Raw genomic sequence first — 23,142 nt, 5'->3', positions numbered from 1 at the left:
AGAAAGGCTGGCACTTAAATATGAACTTCGACCCCTAACCCAGGAGTATTTGGAGCGTCTTAATATCTCATTCTCTTGTCTTCCAGCAATACACCAGCCTGTACTGAAATACAACTGTGCTGCAGTTATAAAGGGGGTGGGGGACAGGTCGTACTTACAATGTTTGCGGATGGCTAAACCCTGCAGCACTTCGAGTTCTCTCCTGTAAACAAAGGCAGCCCACAAATAAAAGGAAAAATGTATCATCAAGTTTTCTGTTTTATTTAAGATTTTAGTTTTAATTCTGAAGACAGAGGTACATTTTTTTCTTGGTTTAGTTTTAGCGTCAGGTTATAACCATGTGTAATTCATCATATTTCCCCCTCTTACAGGCTTCTCCTCTCCCTAATCTGGTCAATACTGCAGAATAATTCCAGAAACTAGAAGGTTAGGTTTTTTTAGAAATCAGGTGACGAGTCGTACTTCCGCCAGGGACCTGAAAAAAGTTGCCTTGATATTAAAAGCTGTTGGGCTCATAATCAGGAAAAACAAAAATCGATTTTTTGCAATATATATTTCATGTTAGTGCAAAGGTTGCCCAATTTCCAAAAGAACCAGATGTCTGGTTAAGTAGCATATCCATTACCGAACCTTACGGTATACTGTGTGGTTTTGAAAGGTGACCAATGATGACTCGACGGCATGAATAAAATACACCAACACTGTCACGGATCTTCAGACAGCAACAAAAAAAAGCCAAAATGATCAGGTTTGAATTGCTAACGATAGAATTCCCATTATTTATCAAAAAGCAGTGGGTCATTTCCAAGTTGGACGTTTCACGTCTTCTAATTCGCAACGTTCCCGGATTTCACGGCTTGCTGCTCAGCATCTGGAAAAAGCACCATTATACATGGCAAACATTGTGTTTAACAAATAAAAAAAAAAAATGGCGACAAAAGACTCGCCAAATCCCATTTCAACTTGACCCCTTCAATGCCAGAGGGTTAAAGACAAAAAAAAAATATTCTATATATATTTGACAACGAAGCCCCTTTGGTCCTGAAGAAAATAAAGTATGAAATGGCACATTTTTGCCAGCACAAACCACTGAAATAATTACAAAAAAACCCCACCAAAAAAAAAAAAAAGAAGGCAATGAAAATTTTTACTATGCTCTTCCTTAACGTTAATACATTCTCCTTAGTTACTGATCATGACAGGCCTCTATTTTTCGTCCCTAGAGTATTTTATGATTAGTTCCTGGTACTAGCTAGATCTCAGAGCTGTTAAATCACATAATAAGCTGGAAAAAAAAAACCCGAAACAAAACAGATCATGCAGCAGACCAGTGATTTCAGGTATTGAGAATTTTCGTACAATTGATTTAATTTTTCATTTATTTTCTTTCGTCTCTCTGTAATCGTTCAGGAAACTCGTTGGTGCTTTTGGATGGTAATCTGCTAGTCACCTCTTCAAAATGACCTTTAAGCATTGCAACAATGGCGGAAAACGTAGACACCGGATTTCAATTTAAACGTGGCAGGGAAGGGTTAGTGGAATCGCCTCAAGAGTCTTGAGAATCCCCGCAAAAACTGTTGGGAGGACTGGATGAGAGGGAAAACACTGAGGATTTGATTTGGACTGAAATTGGGTTGGGGGGAAAGTAATCCCAAATTTGTAGCTGTCTCTTATTCATTTATTTTTAATGACGGTCCAGGGCTGAGCTCTGTAGTAGATCTGTAGGTGTTTTGGTAGGGGGTCTGAAGGCCGTCTGAAAGCCTGGGGGTGGGGAGTGGTAACTGGCGGGGTTTGATGGGGGTGGATAAGGGCTCCAATTTGGTCTGTGTAGGGGTATCTGTGTGCTGAAGAGATTATTGTGAGGGTGGTGGGGAGGTATTGAACTGCTGGGGCCGTCCATCTCTGTCAGGGCTTGAAGTGATTTTAACCAGTGTGGCGGATTGTCATCTGGCAGAAGTTCTATACCGTTTCCTGTGGATGACGGGATGCCTGCAGAGGAAGCAGAAGAAACGGATGCTGAAAACTAGTGCACACGTATAGGTCTATAGAAACAGCGCAGTAATCCACACGCCTGCTTCCACGTTTAATACGCAGGAGGCGATTGCGCGCTATGGGTTAAAACACTTTTTGAAAGTATACGTTTCTAACATGTCCCAGACAGCTTATAATAAAATAAACATTAGGCAGATTTAATTCAGTTCGAGGCTGCGAGCAGAATCCAGTTAGCAGGCGGAAGCTGACGGGAACCCTAAAAATGATTTTGCCCCTAGGATTGCTTTACACCAGCATAAATACAGCCAGGATATCTTGGAAAGAGGAAATACTTAGATTTTTCCTTAAAAAACAACAAACCCCCCCCCCCCCCATATACAGTATACAAGTGCATAACGTAACCTCAATGCTCGTTAGTTACAGAGCTAAGAAACTTCGGAAAATCATACTTGCAAGGTTACGTCACTTGCACACCAATCTGATACAGTTATGTTCAGGAGCTCCTTTATATAATCCATACATGCAGCAATCTGATATATTCCCATTCAGGAGTTTCTTTATATCATCCAAAACCCCCCCCCCCCCCATCTGATATATTCCCATTCAGGAGTTTCTTTATATCATCCATACACATGTCTGATATTTGTATTTAGGAGTTCCTTTATTTAATCCAGACACACACCAATCTGATATATTTGTATTAACGAGTTCCTTTATATCATCCACACACACACACACACCAACCTGATATATTCCCATTCAGGAGTTTCTTTATATCATCCATATACACACCAACCTATATATTCCCATTCAGGAGTTTCTTTATATCATCCATACACACACCATCTGATATATTCCCAGTCAGGAGTTTCTTTATATCATCCATACACACATCAACCTGATATATTGCCATTCAGGAGTTTCTTTATATCATCCATACACACACCAACCTGATATATTCCCATTCAGGAGTTTCTTTATATATCATCCATACCCACAGATTAGATCAATTCGCATTCAAAAGATCTTTTTAATCATCCATACACACACCTACCAAATCGGATATATTCTTTTCCATGAGTTTCTTTATATCATCTATTCACCCACCTCCTGCTTCTTCTACTGTAGACACCATGTTACATAACATTTACAAGACCAGTTTCCTAGCCAGCATGCTTGCAATCTAATTTTTTGTGACTTGGCAAAGGCCATTTCCACCTTCAGATAAATTTATCGTTCACAGGTAACCCAACCCGGTATAACAGCACAGAGATGCCCGTGGTACAATGCCATTTCATGCAGAATTAAAAAAAAGCGGAAAACTTAATTTATTATGCAAAAGAGAACCTGCAAAGCACAGAAAGTAGATAAGAAGCAATGCATGTAGTAAAAGTAGCACCTGGCTCCCTACAAACCAGTGCAAGACTTTCTAAGCTTCAAAAGAGTCTAGAGCCCAGTATTATCACTATGCTGGTGACCCTGTGAAAGCCACGATTACACAGCATGGGGGAAATGTATCAAAGAGTGGAGAAGTGGACAGCAAACAATCAGTTCCTACATACCATTTTATAGAATGTATTATATAAATTGCTGGCGAGAAGCTGATTAGTTGCTATGGGAAACTTTTCCACCTATCCTCTCTTTACAAGGTTTGATACATTTACCCCTTAGTGCGGCTGAAAGAGACAGAGGGGGGTATTCAATTGAATGCCGTTTTTTCGACTGGTCGAAAAAACGGCATGAATTCGACACATGGTATTACATTGTGGCCATTTTCGCACATTTTTTTAATCCATTTTCGCCCATGTCGTTTCACTTTTTTTTTGTCGAATCGGCATGGCCGAAAAATTGCACCAAAAATTGGTGAAGACGCCCGTGAATCCACCTAACACACGTGTATCAGCAGCGAATTCGCTGATACACACGGTTTTTCACCCGTGCCGGATTTTTCAACCACGGGCATCAAAAAGTTCTGTTTTTTCAACTGGTCGAAAAAACGGCACTGATTGAATACCCCCCAGAACTTCTTGTAACTTTGTGTTGATCCAGAGGAAGAGAAATTCCCACAGGAGGTAAAGAAATCATTTATAGTCAGGTATTTCCCAGATCAATCACATCTATTAAACATTTTTGCAAGGAAGGTAATAAAAGGGAAGACGTTAACATTTAATAGTATTTGGACACTGCATGCGCTGCCTGGCCCCAGACAATCGTTGGATTAAGTTCTCCAATAAAATGAATTTCGAAATGTACATTCCCTGGCACTTGCAAGGTGGCTTCCCCAGATCTGAATTTATACACTGGAGAAACTCAGGGCGGTATCCAATTAGCCGCAGTAATTTATCGCGGTTAATTACCTCCCCGGGGCTATCCAATTAGCCCTGAAGCCGGCACTAATTGGGGATTTTGTCATGCCCAATGAAAAAAAATTCCCGATCGCAGCAGCAAAAACACCTAGGTTCGAGACATTTTTCGCAATTCCCATGTGTTTTTGCACAAAATTTTTATTTTTTTCCAATTGGAAAAAAATGGGAGCGAATTGAATAGCCCGGGGAAAAAAACAAAAACAAATCTGTCCTAAAAAATAAAATAAAATTGAATACCCCGGTTTAGCTGCCAAAAATTCTTCGGGTCTAATTGGATAACCCTCCTAAACCTTTTTAGCTCTCCAGAAGCATGGATGTAGTGGCATGTAAAGTCGTGCATCTGTTTTAAACAGCAAGCAGTCATATCTTACAAATCCCTTACACAAGAAGTACACTCTATCCAACAATATGATTCAGTACAGGTATTTATTTCGACAAACATATAAAGATTAAAAAAAAAAAGCTTCAAATGCCCCATCAAAGAATAAAATAAAAAAATTACCAAAAAAATGTCGTAAAATAAAATAAACAAAGTAAATAAATAAATAAAATTCTATATGATATAAAACAAAAAATAAGTTGCATTAAAGTGAATAGTAGGGGCAATATAAGAAATATTAATATATTAAAAGCAAGGGCAACTGTTTATTTATATATAAATAAATATATAAAAATACTGGCTTTAAATCTACTAATTAAAGGGGGGTGGGAAAAGCGGCATCACTTCTGTAACAGTCACTCATTCGTACCTTATGGAAAAACATACCACCTGCTCGCTCTATTGAATAAATGTGGAGTATGGTTTGAAAGTTCAAAATTATTTTGCCCTCATCCCCCACTTTTTTCCAGGGTTGACTACTCTGTCCACAGATATTAAAAATATATAGAAAAACTGAAATGGTGGAAAAATCAGTTATAGAAAAAATAAATTAAAAAACGAATAAATCTCCAATTTCTGAAAGTTCTACTGACCACTGAAGAGTGTATATGTAGATAAAATAGATCGCTGCGTATGCCGTTTATAGGGCTCTGATATTAAGCCCGCTTGGGCAGAGAGGGTATGTAATATTCTGATTGAGAAACGGTTACCTGTGATTATGGCGGGATCCATCCAGCTGCTCGGGCAGTCCCAGTTCAGGCTGTTGGATGTGGCAGTGTTGGACGTTGGTGCACTGTGGGTGATGTTGGAAGGGGAAGAAGCATTTTGCAACCCACCAAAGTTGATGTTTATGTTGGGCAGAAGTGCCCTTAGACCGTCCTGCCATTCCTTCATATTTATACTCTCTATTGAATTGCTGTGGTCTGGGAGGTTTATCCAAAAATAAAAAAATAAAAAAAATAAAAGAAAGAAAAAAAAATAAAAAAGTTGCCGTTAGAATTTTTAAGGGTGAGGAGAGATTTAAAACGAAATCCTTTAAGTTCATAACTGGCTCTAATGCAGCTAGATTTTTTTTTTAAGACTAAAGGGAAAGCCATCTTTAAAAAAAAGAAAAAAAGAAAAAAGTTTACACTGCTACAGTATATGAAGCTGCGCTTCAACTGATGACGAAGTTAATACAAGACACCAGGTCAATTACTGGTAAGATGTAAAAATAAGTTAAAAAAATTAAAAACCTAGAAAAATTAGACCCTGTAAGAAAAATGCACGTGTGCAATGTAATTGTGTATTTAAGAAGATTTATTATTATATTTTTAGGGATGGACATTACAGTAGAGTATCCCTTTTCCAAAATGCTTGGGACCAGAAGTATTTTTGATATCGGAATTTTCCATATTTTGGAATAATTGCATACCATAATGAGATATCATGGTGATGGGACCTAAATCTAAGCACAGAATGCATTTATGTTTCATATACACCTTATACACACAGCCTGAAGGTCATTTTAGCCAATATTTTTAATAACTTTGTGCATTAAACAAAATGTGTGTGCATTCACACAATTCATTTATGTTTCATATACACCTTATACACACAGCCTGAAGGTAATTTAATACAATGGCGTATATTCAATTGAAGTCGAAAGCTGCCGTCTGTCGAAAAGATGGCAGTTTTTTACTTTTTCAGGTCGGATGGGGTTCCGACCTATTCAATCTAACCCCAACTTATTTGACAAGTCGAGGAATTCGACTTGTCGAAAAGCACGTGGATCGGCGGAACAGCTACCGATCCGCGTGCTTCTGTCAACCCCTTTTTGACTATCTCAATTCGACTTTAAAAGAAGTCGAATTGAGATGTGGGAGCAGAGACGGGGGAAACGCGGGCAGACGGAGAGCAGCGCTACAGCAGCGTAGCCGGAGGATGTGTCACAGCCGCCGCTCACGGCAGCGTCCACCCGGCTCCAGCAAGCGAGACTTCGCTTGCTGGAGGCGGGTGGACGCTGCAACACATCCTCCGTTTACGCTGCTGTAGCGCTGCTCTCCCCCATCTCAATTCGACTTTTTTTTAAAGTCAAATTGAGATGGCATTGAATAGCCCTGAACGGATCCATTCCGACAAATGAATGTCGGAATGGATCGGACTTCAATTGAATATACCCAAATATTTTTTATAACTTTGTGCATTAAACAAAGTTTGTGTACATTGAGCCATCAGAAAACAAAGGTTTCACTATCTCACGCTTACTCAAAAAATTCCGTATTTCGGAATATTTGGATATGGGATACTCAACCTGTAATATGTAATTCAAGGTTACGAAAAGAAACATGGATGTAATCCGTGGAGAAAAAACAGACCACAAATGATCTCATATTGCGGGTGGTCACCGGCAGCTATAATACAGGCTTATAGTGAATCACACTCAGCGCAAGTCTTAAGGACAGTACTACCACTCGGAGGACACATTCCTATTTGGTAAATAGACTAACGTCAATGAATTGCAGAGTATAACTTCCTGGCTAGCGGCATGATTGTGTGTTATTACAGGTGTGCTAGAATAGAGTTACACAAATTATATAGATCGTCAATAGGTCGGGATGTATCCATTATCCTACAATCAAAATACCGACGGTCAAAATCCCAACATTTAAAATACAGACAAGGTCAAAATGCAAACGACATTTAAACTGTCGATAGGTCAAAAAGTCAACAGACTTGTTCATACTTTACCACCCCAGTGGACCTGGAGGGGGAATATAATAGTGTGCTGAGCGCAACGAGGGGACGCGGTACACTTATATGGTGTCCATGTTGACCTATGTCGACATACACATAACCCCCCCCAACAAAAACTTGTGTCGGCTTATTCACCTGTTGTCATTTTAAATGCCAGTATTTTGACCTTGTCGGTATTTTAAATGTCGGTATTTTGACCGTGTCAGTATTTTTACCGTCAGCCAATTGTTGACGGTATTTTGACTGTCTGAATTTTGATTGTAGGTATTTCATACTAAAACCGATAGGTCAACCTTATATGGTCAAGAGTTAAAAGGGCAACATGGAAATGGTCAACTCAAAAAAGGTTGCAACAAGTTTAATGTTTTTTGACAAAAATCGGCATTTCACAGTCTTGTGCTTTGCTCGCGAAGCTTTGGATATCGGGCCTAATTCAGATCTGATCGCAGCAGAAAATTTGTTCGCTAATGGGCAAAACCATGTGCACTGCAGGTGGGGTAGATATAACATGTGCAGAGAGTTAGATTTGGGTGGGTTATATTGTTTCTATGCAGGGTAAATACCGGCTGCTTTATTTTTACACTGCAATTTAGATTTCAGTTTGAACACACCCCACCCAAATCTAACTCTCTCTGCACATGTTATATCTGCCCCACCTGCACTGCACATGGCTTTGCCAAAATGCTAACAAATTTGCTGCTGCGATCAGGTCTGAATTTGACCCAAGGTGCCTTGCTCTGCTACCTCTGCACAGGTTACTATTCCCAATCGTAGTCCACGTGATTGTAAATCAAGCAAAAGTTTAACAAAAAACACAATGCGTCGACCATTGTCACATCGACCTTTCGAACATGTTGACCATAAACAGTCAACCTATTGCATGACTGTATCTATACATGGGTGTGGTATGGAGGGTCGACAAGAGTTAGGCCGACCACTATTGGTCGACAGTAAGTAGGTCGACATGGGTTCTAGGTCGACAGGGACTCTACCATTCCCAGTTTTAGTCTGCGTGGATCGCAACGTGTGAAAAAGTTTTGGAAAAAAAATAAGAATTTACTTACCGATAATTCTATTTCTCATAGTCCGTAGTGGATGCTGGGAACTCCGTAAGGACCATGGGGAATAGCGGCTCCGCAGGAGACTGGGCACAAAAAGTAAAAGCTTTAGACTAGCTGGTGTGCACTGGCTCCTCCCCCCATGACCCTCCTCCAAGCCTCAGTTAAGATACTGTGCCCGGACGAGCGTACATAATAAGGAAGGATCTTGAATCCCGGGTAAGACTCATACCAGCCACACCAATCACACCGTACAACTCGTGATCTGAACCCAGTTAACAGTATGATAACCGTAGGAGCCTCTGAAAAGATGGCTTCCAACAATAAACAACCCGATTTTTTTGTAACAATAACTATATACAAGTATTGCAGACAATCCGCACTTGGGATGGGCGCCCAGCATCCACTACGGACTATGAGAAATAGAATTATCGGTAAGTAAATTCTTATTTTCTCTGACGTCCTAGTGGATGCTGGGAACTCCGTAAGGACCATGGGGATTATACCAAAGCTCCCAAACGGGCGGGAGAGTGCGGATGACTCTGCAGCACCGAATGAGAGAACTCCAGGTCCTCCTCAGCCAGGGTATCAAATTTGTAGAATTTAGCAAACGTGTTTGCCCCTGACCAAGTAGCTGCTCGGCAAAGTTGTAAAGCCGAGACCCCTCGGGCAGCCGCCCAAGATGAGCCCACCTTCCTTGTGGAATGGGCTTTTACAGATTTTGGCTGTGGCAGGCCTGCCACAGAATGTGCAAGTTGAATTGTACTACAAATCCAACGAGCAATCGTCTGCTTAGAAGCAGGAGCACCCAGCTTGTTGGGTGCATACAGTATAAACAGCGAGTCAGATTTTCTGACTCCAGCCGTCCTGGAAACATATTTTCAGGGCCCTGACTACGTCCAGCAACTTGGAGTCCTCCAAGTCCCTAGTAGCCACAGGTACCACAATAGGTTGATTCATGTGAAACGCTGAAACCACCTTAGGGAGAAATTGAGGACGAGTCCTCAATTCCGCCCTATCCGAATGAAATATCAGGTAAGGGCTTTTATAGGATAAAGCCGCCAATTCTGATACGCGCCTGGCTGAAGCCAGGGCCAACAGCATTAACACTTTCCATGTGAGATATTTCAAATCCACTGTGGCAAGTGGTTCAAACCAATGTGATTTTAGGAACCCTAAAACTACATTGAGATCCCAAGGTGCCACTGGAGGCACAAAAGGAGGCTGTATATGCAGTACCCCTTTGACAAACGTCTGAACTTCAGGCACTGAAGCCAGTTCTTTCTGGAAGAAGATCGACAGGGCCGAAATTTGAACCTTAATGGATCCTAATTTTAGGCCCATAGACAATCCTGCTTGCAGGAAACGACCCAGTTGAAATTCCTCCGTAGGGGCCTTCTTGGCCTCACACCACGCAACATATTTTCGCCAAATGCGATGATAATGTTTTGCAGTTACATCCTTCCTGGCCTTGATCAGGGTAGGGATGACTTCATCTGGAATGCCTTTTTCCTTCAGGATCCGGCGTTCAACCGCCATGCCGTCAAACGCAGCCGCGGTAAGTCTTGGAACAGACAAGGTCCCTGCTGGAGCAGGTCCTTCCTTAGAGGTAGAGGCCACGGGTCCTCCGTGAGCATCTCTTGCAGCTCCGGGTACCAAGTTCTTCTTGGCCAATCCGGAGCCACGAGTATCGTTCTTACTCCTCTCCTTCTTATGATTCTCAGTACTTTTGGTATGAGAGGAAGAGGAGGGAACACATATACTGACTGGAACACCCACGGAGTTACCAGAGCGTCCACCGCTATTGCCTGAGGGTCCCTTGACCTGGCGCAATATCTGTCCAGTTTCTTGTTGAGACGGGACGCCATCATGTCCACCTTTGGTTTTTCCCAACGGTTTACAATCACTTGGAAGACTTCTGGATGAAGTCCCCACTCCCCCGGGTGGAGGTCGTGTCTGCTGAGGAAGTCTGCTTCCCAGTTGTCCACTCCCGGAATGAACACTGCTGACAGTGCTATCACATGATTTTCCGCCCAGCGGAGAATCCTTGCAGCTTCTGCCATTGCCCTCCTGCTTCTTGTGCCGCCCTGTCTGTTTACGTGGGCGACAGCCGTGATGTTGTCCGACTGGATCAATACCGGTTGACCCTGAAGCAGAGGCCTTGCTTGACTTAGGGCATTGTAAATGGCCCTTAGCTCTAGGATATTTATGTGAAGAGACGTTTCCATGCTTGACCACAAGCCCTGGAAATTTCTTCCCTGTGTGACTGCTCCCCAGCCTCTCAGGCTGGCATCCGTGGTTACCAGCATCCAATCCTGAATGCCGAATCTGCGGCCCTCTAGAAGATGAGCCTTCTGTAACCACCACAGGAGAGATACCCTTGTCCTTGGAGATAGGGTTATCCGCTGATGCATCTGAAGATGCGATCCGGACCATTTGTCCAGCAGATCCCACTGAAAAGTTCTTGCATGGAATCTTCCGAATGGAATCGCTTCGTAAGAAGCCACCATTTTTCCCAGGACTCTCGTGCACTGATACTTGTCCTGGTTTTAGGAGGTTCCTGACTAGCTCGGATAACTCCCTGGCCTTCTCCTCCGGGAGAAACACCTTTTTCTGGACTGTGTCCAGAATCATCCCTAGGAACAGTAGACGTGTTGTCGGAATCAGCTGTGATTTTGGGATATTTAGAATCCACCCGTGCTGACGTAGCACTACCTGAGATAGTGCTACTCCGACCTCTAACTGTTCCCTGGACCTTGCCCTTATCAGGAGATCGTCCAAGTAAGGGATAATTAATACGCCTTTTCTTCGAAGAAGAATCATCATTTCGGCCATTACCTTGGTAAAGACCCGTGGTGCCGTGGACAATCCAAACGGCAGCGTCTGAAACTGATAATGACAGTTTTGTATCACAAACCTGAGGTACCCTTGGTGAGAAGGGTAGATTGGGACATGGAGATAAGCTTCCTTGATGTCTAGAGATACCATATAGTCCCCTTCTTCCAGGTTCGCTATCACTGCTCTGAGTGACTCCATCTTGAATTTGAACCTTTTTATGTAAGTGTTCAAAGATTTTAGATTTAAAATTGGTCTTACCGAGCCGTCCGGCTTCGGTACCACAAACAGCGTGGAATAATACCCCTTTCCCTGTTGTAGGAGGGGTACCTTGATTATCACCTGCTGGGAATACAGCTTGTGAATAGCTTCCAATACTGCCTCCCTGTCGGAGGGAGACGTTGGTAGAGCAGACTTCAGGAACCGGCGAGGGGGAGACGTCTCGAATTCCAATTTGTACCCCTGTGATACTACCTGCAGGATCCAGGGGTCCACTTGCGAGTGAGCCCACTGCGCGCTGAAATTCTTGAGACGGCCCCCCACCGTGCCCGAGTCTGCTTGCAGAGCCCCAGCGTCATGCTGAGGATTTGGCAGAAGCGGGGGAGGGCTTCTGCTCCTGGGAAGAGGCTGCATGGTGCAGTCTTTTTCCCCTTCCTCTGCCCCGGGGCAGGAACGAGCGGCCTTTTTCCCTCTTGCCCTTATAGGGACGAAAGGACTGGGTTTGAAAAGACGGTGTCTTTTTCTGCTGAGAGGTGACCTGGGGTAAAAAGGTGGATTTTCCAGCCGTTGCTGTGGCCACCAGGTCCGATAGACCGACCCCAAATAACTCCTCCCCTTTATACGGCAATACTTCCATATGTCGTTTGGAATCCGCATCACCTGACCACTGTCGCGTCCATAACGTTCTTCTGGCAGAAATGGACATCGCACTTACTCTAGATGCCAGGGTGCAAATATCCCTCTGTGCATCTCGCATATATAGTAATGCATCCTTTAAATGCTCTACAGTTAATAATATACTGTCCCTATCCAGGGTATCAATATTTTCAGTCAGGGTATCCGACCAAGCCACTCCAGCGCTGCACATCCAGGCTGAGGCGATCGCTGGTCGCAGTATAACACCGGTATGTGTGTATATACCTTTTAAGATATTTTCCAGCCTTCTATCAGCTGGTTCCTTGAGAGCGGCCGTATCAGGAGACGGTAACGCCACTTGTTTTGATAAGCGTGTGAGCGCCTTATCTACCCTAGGGGGTGTTTCCCAACGTGCCCTAACCTCTGGCGGGAAAGGGTATAGTGCCAATAATTTATTAGAAATCAGCAGTTTTTTATCGGGGGAAACCCACGCTTTATCACACACCTCATTTAATTCATCTGACTCAGGAAAAACCACTGGTAGTTTTTTCACACCCCACATAATACCCTTTTTTGTGGTACTTGTAGTGTCAGAAATGTTCAATGCCTCCTTCATTGCCGTGATCATGTAACGTGTGGCCCTACTGGACATTACGTTTGTCTCGTCACCGTCGACACTGGATTCAGTATCCGTGTCAGGGTCTGTGTCGACCATCTGAGGTAACGGGCGTTTTAGCGCCCGTGACGGTGTCTGAGACGCCTGAACAGGCACTAATTGATTTGTCGGCTGTCTCATGTCGTCAACAGTTTTTTGCAAAGTGCTGACATTGTCACGTAATTCTTTAATTACTACCATCCAGTCAGGTGTCGACTCCCTAGGGGGTGACATCACTAACACAGGCAATTGCTCTGCTTCCACATAATTTTCCTCCTCATACATGTCGACACAATCGTACCGACACACAGCACACACACAGGGAATGCTCTGATAGAGGACAGGACCCCACTAGCCCTTTGGGGAGACAGAGGGAGAGTTTGCCAGCACACACCAGAGCGCTATATATATACAGGGATAACCTTATATAAGTGTTACTCCCTGTTATAGCTACTGTATTTATATATTAGCTGCCAATAGTGCCCCCCTCTCTGTTTTACCCTGTTTCTGTAGTGCAGGACTGCAGGGGAGAGTCAGGGAGCCGTCCTTCCAGCGGAGCTGTGAAAGAAAATGGCGCTTGTGTGCTGAGGAGATAGGCTCCGCCCCCTTCACGGCGGCCTTTTCTCCCGCTTTTTTCAGGAAACTGGCAGGGGATAAATGCATCCATATAGCCCAGGAGCTATATGTGATGCATTTTTTTTAGCCATATAAGGTTTTTATATCGTTTATATTGCGTCTCAGGGCGCTCCCCCCAGCGCCCTGCACCCTCAGTGACCGGAGTGTGAAGTGTGCTGAGAGCAATGGCGCACAGCTGCAGTGCTGTGCGCTACCTTATTTGAAGACAGGAACGTCTTCTGCCGCCGCTTTCTCCGGACCTCTTCGCTCTTCTGGCTCTGTAAGGGGGCCGGCGGCGCGGCTCCGGGACCCATCCAGGCTGAACCTGTGATCGTCCCTCTGGAGCTAATGTCCAGTAGCCAAGAAGCCCAATCCACTCTGCAGTCAGGTGAGTTCGCTTCTTCTCCCCTTAGTCCCACGATGCAGTGAGCCTGTTGCCAGCAGGACTCACTGAAAATAAAAAACCTATTTAAACTTTTACTTCTAAGCAGCTCAGGAGAGCCACCTAGCTTGCACCCTTCTCGTTCGGGCACAAAAATCTAACTGAGGCTTGGAGGAGGGTCATAGGGGGAGGAGCCAGTGCACACCAGCTAGTCTAAAGCTTATACTTTTTGTGCCCAGTCTCCTGCGGAGCCGCTATTCCCCATGGTCCTTACGGAGTTCCCAGCATCCACTAGGACGTCAGAGAAATGGGATTTAACCCCCCCTCATGTCGACCTTTTGTCACGTCGACCTAGAACTTGTCGACCTACCTACTTCGACCAATAGTGGTCGACCTAGATACTGGATGCCCTATACACTGGAACCGGCGTGTTACGGTAGATTATCCATAACATAAAAGTAACATTGGGGCAGGAGGTGGCGTGCACGTGTGTAGATAAAAACTGGGAATCTGCATAAAAATGCCTGCACTCTGTCTTTATCGACCTGGCAATGCAAATTCCAAATCGGAATAAAACCACTAAGGTTTCACTAGTTTTATTTCCAACGGATGAGAACAAGTGCAATCCTCGGCCTGGACTATCTCACCTCATAGGTTTCAGCGTACAGGTTGAGGAAATTTCTACAACTTAACATCTGACCGTGTTGCACAAATTCGGTGTATTTTCGTGAGGGACGGGAATTAATTACACCGTATAATACTGAATGTAAATGAGGTTTCCATATTTTTTTCCCTTGCGATAAAAATGATGGGTTTTATTTTAGCCTCCAGGCGCAACCAATTGTATTCACTTTCCAATGGATAGGGGAGGGGGAAGGGGGGGTAAAAAAAATAAAATAAAAAAAAATTAAAATAAAATGACCATTGGCCAGATCCCTCCAGATACGTGTAGCAGTGTAAACCGTGACAAAGTCAGGCTTTAAATAATAAATAGTCCATATTTGTTTATAACCGGAATTCTGCATTACAGAGTAATCGTATCCCTCCTCGTTTTAATCAGTGGGAAATATCCTATAACATAACTTTATATTTATTCATTTAAAAAAAAAAATAAAAATAAGAATTTACTTACCGATAATTCTATTTCTCGGAGTCCGTAGTGGATGCTGGGGTTCCTGAAAGGACCATGGGGAATAGCGGCTCCGCAGGAGACAGGGCACAAAAAGTAAAGCTTTTCCAGATCAGGTGGTGTGCACTGGCTCCTCCCCCTATGACCCTCCTCCAGACTCCAGTTAGGTACTGTGCCCGGACGAGCGTACACAATAAGGGAGGATTTTGAATCCCGGGTAAGACTCATACCAGCCACACCAATCACACCGTACAACTTGTGATCTAAACCCAGTTAACAGTATGATAACAAAGGGAGCCTCTGAAAGACGGCTTCCTACAACAATAACCCGATTTTTGTAACAATAACTATGTACAAGTATCGCAGAATAATCCGCACTTGGGATGGGCGCCCAGCATCCACTACGGACTCCGAGAAATAGAATTATCGGTAAGTAAATTCTTATTTTCTCTATCGTCCTAGTGGATGCTGGGGTTCCTGAAAGGACCATGGGGATTATACCAAAGCTCCCAAACGGGCGGGAGAGTGCGGATGACTCTGCAGCACCGAATGAGAGAACTCCAGGTCCTCTTTTGCCAGGGTATCAAATTTGTAAAATTTTACAAACGTGTTCTCTCCCGACCACGTAGCTGCTCGGCAGAGTTGTAATGCCGAGACCCCTCGGGCAGCCGCCCAAGATGAGCCCACCTTCCTTGTGGAATGGGCATTTACATATTTTTTGCTGTGGCAAGCCTGCCACAGAATGTGCAAGCTGAATTGTACTACAAATCCAACGAGCAATAGTCTGCTTAGAAGCAGGAGCACCCAGCTTGTTGGGTGCATACAGGATAAACAGCAAGTCAGATTTCCTGACTCCAGCCGACCTGGAAACTATATTTTCAGGGTCCTGACAACATCCAGCAACTTGGAGTCCTCCAAGTCCCTAGTAGCCGCAGGCACCACAATAAGCTGGTTCAGGTGAAACGCTGACACCACCTTAGGGAGAAACTGGGGACGAGTCCACAGCTTTGCTCTGTCCGAATGGACAATCAGATATGGCTTTGTGAGATAAAGCCGCCAATTCTGACACTCGCCTGGCCGAGGCCAGGACCAACAGCATGGTCACTTTCCATGTGAGATATATCAAATCCACAGATTTGAGTTGTTTAAAACAATGTGATTTTAGGAATCCCAAACTACGTTGAGATCGCCCAGTGCCACTGGAGACATCAAAAAGGGGTTGTATATGCAGTACTCCCTTAACAACTTCTGGACTTCAGGAACTGAAGCCAATTTCTTTCTGGAAGAAAATCGACCGGTCGAAATTTGAACCTTAATGGACCCCAATTTGAGACCCATATACACTCCTGCTTGCAGGAAATGTAGGAATTAACCTAGTTGAAATTCTTCCGTGGAGCCTTCCTGGCCTCACACCATGGAACATATTTTCACCTAAGCGGTGATAATGTTGTGCGGTCACCTCCTTCCTGGCTCTGACCAGGGTAGGGATGACCTCTTCCGGAATGCCTTTTTCCCTTAGGATCCGGCGTTCACCCGCCCTGGCGTCAACGCAGCTGCGGTAAGTCATGGAACAGACATGATTCTTGCTGAATCAAGATCCTTTCTAGTATCTCTTGAAGTTCCGGGTACCAAGTTCTTCTTGGCCCAAACCGGAACCCCGAGTATAGTTCTTACTCCTCTCCTTCCTATCATTCTCCATACACTGGGTATGAAAGGCCGAGGAGGGAACACATACACCGACTGGTACACCCACGGTGTTACCAGAGCGTCCCAGCTATTGCCTGAGGGTCTCTAGACCTGGCGCTTCATGTGGGACGCCATCATAACCACCTTTGGTCTTTCCCAACGGTTTACAAACATGTGGAAACTTCCAGATGAAGTTCCCACTTTTCCGGGTGGAATTCATTTATGCTGAGGAAATCTTCCTAGTTGTCCACTCCCGGAATGAACACTGCTGACAGTGTTATCACATGATCTTTCGCCCAGCGAAGAATCCTTGCTGTCATTGCCCTCCTGCTTCTTGTGCCGCCCCGTCTGTTTACGTGGGCGACTGCCATGATGATGTCCTACTGGATCAGCACCGGTTGACTTTGAAGCAGAGGTCTTCCTAGGCTCAGAGCATCGTAAATTGCCCTTAGCTCCAGTATATTCATGTGGAGAGAAATCTCCAGACTTGACCACACTTCCTTGGAAATTTCTTCCTTGTGTGACTGTTCCCCAGCCTCTCAGGCTGGCAACCGTGGTCACCAGAACACAGTCCTGAATGCTGAATGTGCTGCCCTCTAGAAGATGAGCACTCTGCAGCCCCCACAGAAGAGACACCCTTGTCCTTGGAGACAGGGTTATCCGCTGATGCATCTGAAAATGCGATCCGGACCATTCGTCCAGCAAATCCCCCTGAAAAGTTTTTGCGTGAGATCTGCCGAATGGAATCGCTTCGTAAGAAGCCACCATTTTTCCCAGGACTCCTGTGCATTGATGCACTGATACTTGGCCTGGATTTAGGAGGTTTCTGACTAGGTCGGATAACTCCCTGGCTTTCCCCTCCAGGAGAAATACCTCTTTCTGGACTATGCCCAGAATCATTCCTAGGAACAGCAGACGTATCATCGGAAAACAGCTGCGATTTTTGGAATATTTAGAATCCACTCGTGCTGTCGTAGAACTACTTTAGATAGTTCTTTTCCGACCTCCAACTGTTCTCTGGAAACTTGTCCCTTTCAGGATATCGTCCAAGTAAGGGATAATTTAGATGCCTTTCTTCTTTTAAGAATCATCTTTTCGGCCATTACCTTGGTAAAGGCCCGGGGTGCCGTGGATAATTCAACGGCAGCGTCTGAAACTGATATTGACAGTTCTGTATCACGAACCAGAGGTACCCTTGTTGAGAAGGGCAAATTTGGACATGGAGGTAATCCTTGATGTCCAGGGACACCATATAGTCCCCTTTTTTCCGGTTCTCTATCACTGCTCTGAGTGACTCCATCTTGATTTGAACCTTTTTATGTAAGTGTTCAAAGATTTCAGATTTAGACTATGTCTCACCAAGCCGTCTGGCTTCAGTACCACAATATAGTGTGGAGGACTAATACCCTTTTCCTTGTTGTAGGAGGGGTACTTTGATTATCACCTGCTGGAAATACAGCTTGTGAATTTTTTCCCAATACTGCCTCCTTGTCGGAGGGAGCCGTTGGTAAAGCAGGCTTCAGGAACCTGCGAGGAAAAAATGTCTCGACTCTCCAATCTGTACCCCTGGGATAATACTTGTATGATCTAGGGGTCAACTTGCGAGTGATCCCACTGCGCGCTGAGACTCTTGAGACTACCCCCCCACTGGTGGAGGGCTTCTTTTCCTGGGAAGGGGCTGCCTGCTGCAGTCTACTTCCCTTTCCTCTATGTCTGGGCAGATATGACTGGCCTTTTGCCCGCTTGCCCACATGGGAACGGAAGGATTGAGGCTGAAAAGACTGTCTTTTTCTGCTGAGATGTAACTTGGGGTAAAAAGGTTGGATTTCCCAGCTGTGGCCGTGGCCCCCAGGTCCGACGGACCGACCCCAAATAACTCCTTCCCTTTATACGGCAATACTTCCATGTGCCGTATGGGATCTGTATCACCTGACCACTGTCGTGTCCATGACATCTTCTGGGAGATATGGACAACGCACTTATCTTGATGCCAGAGTGCAAATATCCCTCTGTGCATCTCGCATACATATATATATAGAATGCATCCTATTAAATGCACTATATCAATAAAATATTTGTAGTCAGGGAATTCGACCAAGCCAACCCAGCACTGCATCTCCAGGCTGATGGCGATCGCTGGTCGCAGTATAACCACCGTCTGTGTGTATATACTTTTTAGGATATTTTTCCAGCTGCCTATCAGCTGGCTCCTTGAGGGCGGCCGTATTTGGAGACGGTAACGCCACTTGATAAGTGTGTGAGCGCCTTATCCACCCTAATGGGTGCTTCCCAACGCGCCCTAACTTCTGGCGGGAAAAGGTATAACGCCAATATTTGCTATCGGGGTAAACCCACACATCATCACACACTTCATTTTATTTTATCTGATTCAGGAAAAACTACAGGTAGTTTTTTCACTTCCACATAATACCCTTTTCTGTGGTACTTGTAGTATCAGAAATATGTAACAGCTCCTTCATTGCCCTTAACGTGTGGCCCTAATGAGGAATACGTTTGTTTATTCACCGTCGACACTGGATTCAGTGTCCGTGTCTGTGTCTGTGTCGACCGACTGAGGTAAATGGGCGTTTTTTATAAAAAACCCCTGACGGTGTTTCTGAGACGCCTGGACCGTTACTAATTGTTTGTCGGTCGTCTCATGTCGTCAACCGACCTTGCAGCGTGTTGACATTCTCACGTAATTCCCTAAATAAGCCATCCATTCCGGTGTCGACTCCCTAGAGAGTGACATCACCATTACAGGCAATTTCTCCGCCTCCTCCAGCATCGTCCTCATACATGTCGACACACACGTACCGACACACAGCACACACACCTGGAATGCTCTGACAGAGGACAGGACCCCACTAGCCCTTTGGAGAGACAGAGGGAGAGTTTGCCAGCACACACCAAAAAACGCTATAATTACATAGGGACAACCTTATATAAGTGTTTCTCCCTAATAGCATCTTTATATATATATTTATATCGCCAATTTGTGCCCCCCCTCTCTGTTTAAACCCTGTTTCTGTAGTGCAGTGCAGGGGAGAGCCTGGGAGCCTTCTCTCCAGCCTTTCTGTGAGAGAAAAAATGGCGCTGTGTGCTGAGGAGATAGGCCCCGCCCCTTTTACGGCGGGCTCGTCTCCCGCTCTTTAGTGAAGTTTGGCAGGGGTTAAATATCTCCATATAGCCTCTGGGGGCTATATGTGAGGTATTTTTAGCCAGTATATAGGTTTACATTTGCCTCCCAGGGCGCCCCCCCCCAGCGCCCTGCACCCTCAGTGACAGCGTGTGAAGTGTGCTGAGAGGAAAATGGCGCACAGCTGCAGTGCTGTGCGCTACCTTTAGAAGACTGTCAGAGTCTTCAGCCGCCGATTCTGGACCTCTTCTAACTTCAGCATCTGCAAGGGGGCCGGCGGCGCGGCTCCGGTGACCATCCAGGCTGTACCTGTGATCGTCCCTCTGGAGCTAATGTCCAGTAGCCAAGAAGCCAATCCATCCTGCACGCAGGTGAGTTCACTTCTTCTCCCCTCAGTCCCTCGTTGCAGTGATCCTGTTGCCAGCAGGACTCACTGTAAAATAAAAAACCTAAGCTAAACTTTCTCTAAGCAGCTCTTTAGGAGAGCCACCTAGATTGCACCCTTCTCGGCCGGGCACAAAAATCTAACTGGAGTCTGGAGGAGGGTCATAGGGGGAGGAGCCAGTGCACACCACCTGATCTGGAAAAGCTTTACTTTTTGTGCCCTGTCTCCTGCGGAGCCGCTATTCCCCATGGTCCTTTCAGGAACCCCAGCATCCACTAGGACGATAGAGAAATAATAATAATAATTCACTTAATGTTAAGAATGCATTAGTCATTGTGAACTGCCCCTTAATCATTAGTTATGTTTCTATATAAAAGCAAACAGTCTGTAAGGAAGAGGTGTTAGAATGTAAAGGTGTCCTATACGCGGTCCCATATAAACCGTATTTGTATTGGAAACCGTCTGGCTGATCAGCACCTGCTGGAATATTATTTTGTAGCCAGGATAGAAAGAAAATGATAAAATGCTGGAAAACGGAGGAACTGAATTTGATAAGAGGCATACTCCACATTTATTCCCAAACTCAACGTCGCGTGCGTCACAGGTTCAACCGGGAATCCGTACAGAACATACGTCATTAGACCAACACTACATACTGAAATAATCACATACTCAATATACTGTGCGTTCTCAAAGTCACGCAGTCCCCCCTACACCTCAGTACCGCATCCTAAAAACACACCAATATTAAAACCTGTTAAATCCTGGTCACAAGAGTCCGCAGCCTAATGACCCATTCTTGCATATGTGCGCAGTTTTGGCTCTGCGGTAACAACTGTCAAAGTGAAGGTTAAGGTGCATACACACGGTGCGATATGAAATATAATCCATACCGGTAGAAAACATAGCGCATATCACACCTTGCGATGCCGATGCGCGGTCGTTATCTCAAAAAATAAATAAAAAAATACTGCGCAGACATGGCAATGATTATTATATTGTGTACAATCTAGCGCATATCGCACGTGTTTCCAGTAGTGATTGATATTCGCTTGTGATACCGATCTACGTCCCCACTGATATATCCCAATAATCAAATGAGCTGTCTAAATCGGCCATATCCAAAATCACACAGTCAAAAACATACGTACAGTACATATAGTCAAAATTGGTGGTTCTGGGCTCTGGGGAGTTCAAGGGAGACCGCATAATCAAAATCTCACCGTGTATGCACCTTTAGGTTGTAGGTTTCACGGCCCTCATCTGGTAGCAAACTGGAATCATTTTTTATTTTAAGTTACAGACTGACGAACGCACAAAAATGCATTTCTTTACTAACATTTATATAGCAGCAGAATATTACATTGATCTTTAGAACTGGAACAAAACACACACACACGGGGTTGGCGGGGTGAGGGCTTCAGTGATTCCCATAGCAGCTCCCGATATCTAAACGCAGGGATACCAAATCTATTTGTTTTAGTGAATGAGCCTGCAGCCAGGCCAGTCCTTGGGAAACTCTGATGAATCTACCGTATATTCAGCAAACATCTAACCACTGCATTTCTTTACATAAATGGTTACACACTGGGTTCATCCCGACACACTCCCATGTAACAGCAAAACGCTGCTACTCAGACACTGGATCGATTGTTGCATGCTTTGGTCAGAAGGCAGCATAGAAAACCGGTTACACACAGTCTTCCACCGTGACCAACACTAACCTGGGAGCTGTTGAATGAATTAGTATACAGTACCGCAGAATGCAGCTACCCTTATATAGCAGTTACTATTAGACCAATTTGATTTGATTGTGGAGCAAGGATCCGATCTTCACTAGTACCGGGTCCCGCCAACAAGAGCGTGATAGAAACACGTTGGATACATACATGATGCTGAAAAATTGGAAATCCTAGTGGGACTCCATTCTTGGCTATATGCAGCGGCAGATGTGCGGCTACACGCGTCACGGAGAATTACAGTATGGGCTACAGCATACATTTTTTCTGGTGGTTGCCTGCGAAGGTGCCGGCGCTCTGGCAGTTTCCAACGCATCATAAAGACAATTCACGACCATTGGTACTAATTTAATTCCCTCCCCACGAGCACAGATCCCCAATTACTATGATTTGCAAACAATGTTTGTGCACTGCCTTAATCCCATCCCGCAATTTGCGTATGCTCTGACTGTACAGAAACTCTGTTTCAGGAGACTGATTACATTTAGATAATTTGTATCCATTTTTGAATTATTATTATATTTTTTTAACCAGATCATAAGTTAAATAAAAAAAATATTCACATACACAGACACACTTGGTGAACTGAATCCCCTCCGCTGATTATTCATGAAAACGTTCAACTATATCTTGATCAGATTATCAAATCGGTAGTTAAGTAAGGCTGGGTACACACTTGCCGATGTCCGTGACATCGTGCAAGATCCCCCCGCAAATAATATCGTTCATACACACTGAACGATATCGTTTGCGTCTCGTCAGTGACGGAATAGACCCACATCCAGGTGCGTGCCGTCTCGTACAATATCTTTCGATTTCAAGTTGAAAACTAAATTGATATTGTACCTCACTAACAACCCGCAGGAGCGCGCATAGTTAACAATATAGGGTATACACACTTGCCGATGTATACGATATAGCGTCCGATCTGCCGGTTCGGACGATATATCGGGTGCACATAGGGGGTGATTTAGACCTGATCGTAGATGTGGTAAATTTAGCACATCTACGATCATCTTCCCTGACATGTGGGGGGATGCCCAGCACAGAGCTAGTCCGCCCTGCATGTCAGTCCCTACCCCGTCGTACTAGTACAAACGCACCGCACAGCGGCGGACCTACTCGTCGCTGCCCGTGTCGCTGCGGCTGCGTGTGATGTCACGCAGCTGTCGCGGCCCCCCCCCCCCCCCC

The 23,142-nt window shown here is 44.7% G+C and overlaps 1 protein-coding gene across 7 annotated transcripts in view; it reads right to left on the bottom strand.

The window, feature by feature from the left end:
- Positions 1-240: 240 nt before the first annotated feature.
- Positions 241-23,142, bottom strand: part of CNOT4 (CCR4-NOT transcription complex subunit 4) — a 155,899-nt gene continuing 132,997 nt past the window's right edge. For 4 of the 7 annotated variants that reach the window (XM_063929010.1, XM_063929011.1, XM_063929012.1 and 1 more), the window contains 2 exons: positions 5,448-5,660; positions 241-1,989 (listed from right to left, as the gene is read on the bottom strand). In XM_063929010.1, the coding sequence (XP_063785080.1) occupies positions 1,685-1,989; positions 5,448-5,660 (518 nt within the window). In that variant the 3' untranslated portion in view covers positions 241-1,684. The remainder of the gene's footprint in view (positions 1,990-5,447; positions 5,661-23,142) is intronic. The other 3 variants (XM_063929014.1, XM_063929015.1, XM_063929016.1) reach the window with 1 other exon arrangement.

The sequence above is a fragment of the Pseudophryne corroboree genome, chromosome 6 (assembly GCF_028390025.1).
Source record: "Pseudophryne corroboree isolate aPseCor3 chromosome 6, aPseCor3.hap2, whole genome shotgun sequence".
NCBI lineage: Eukaryota > Metazoa > Chordata > Amphibia > Anura > Myobatrachidae > Pseudophryne > Pseudophryne corroboree.
The sequence above is the reverse complement of the archived record's forward strand: the minus strand, read 5'-3'. Positions and strand labels throughout refer to the sequence as shown.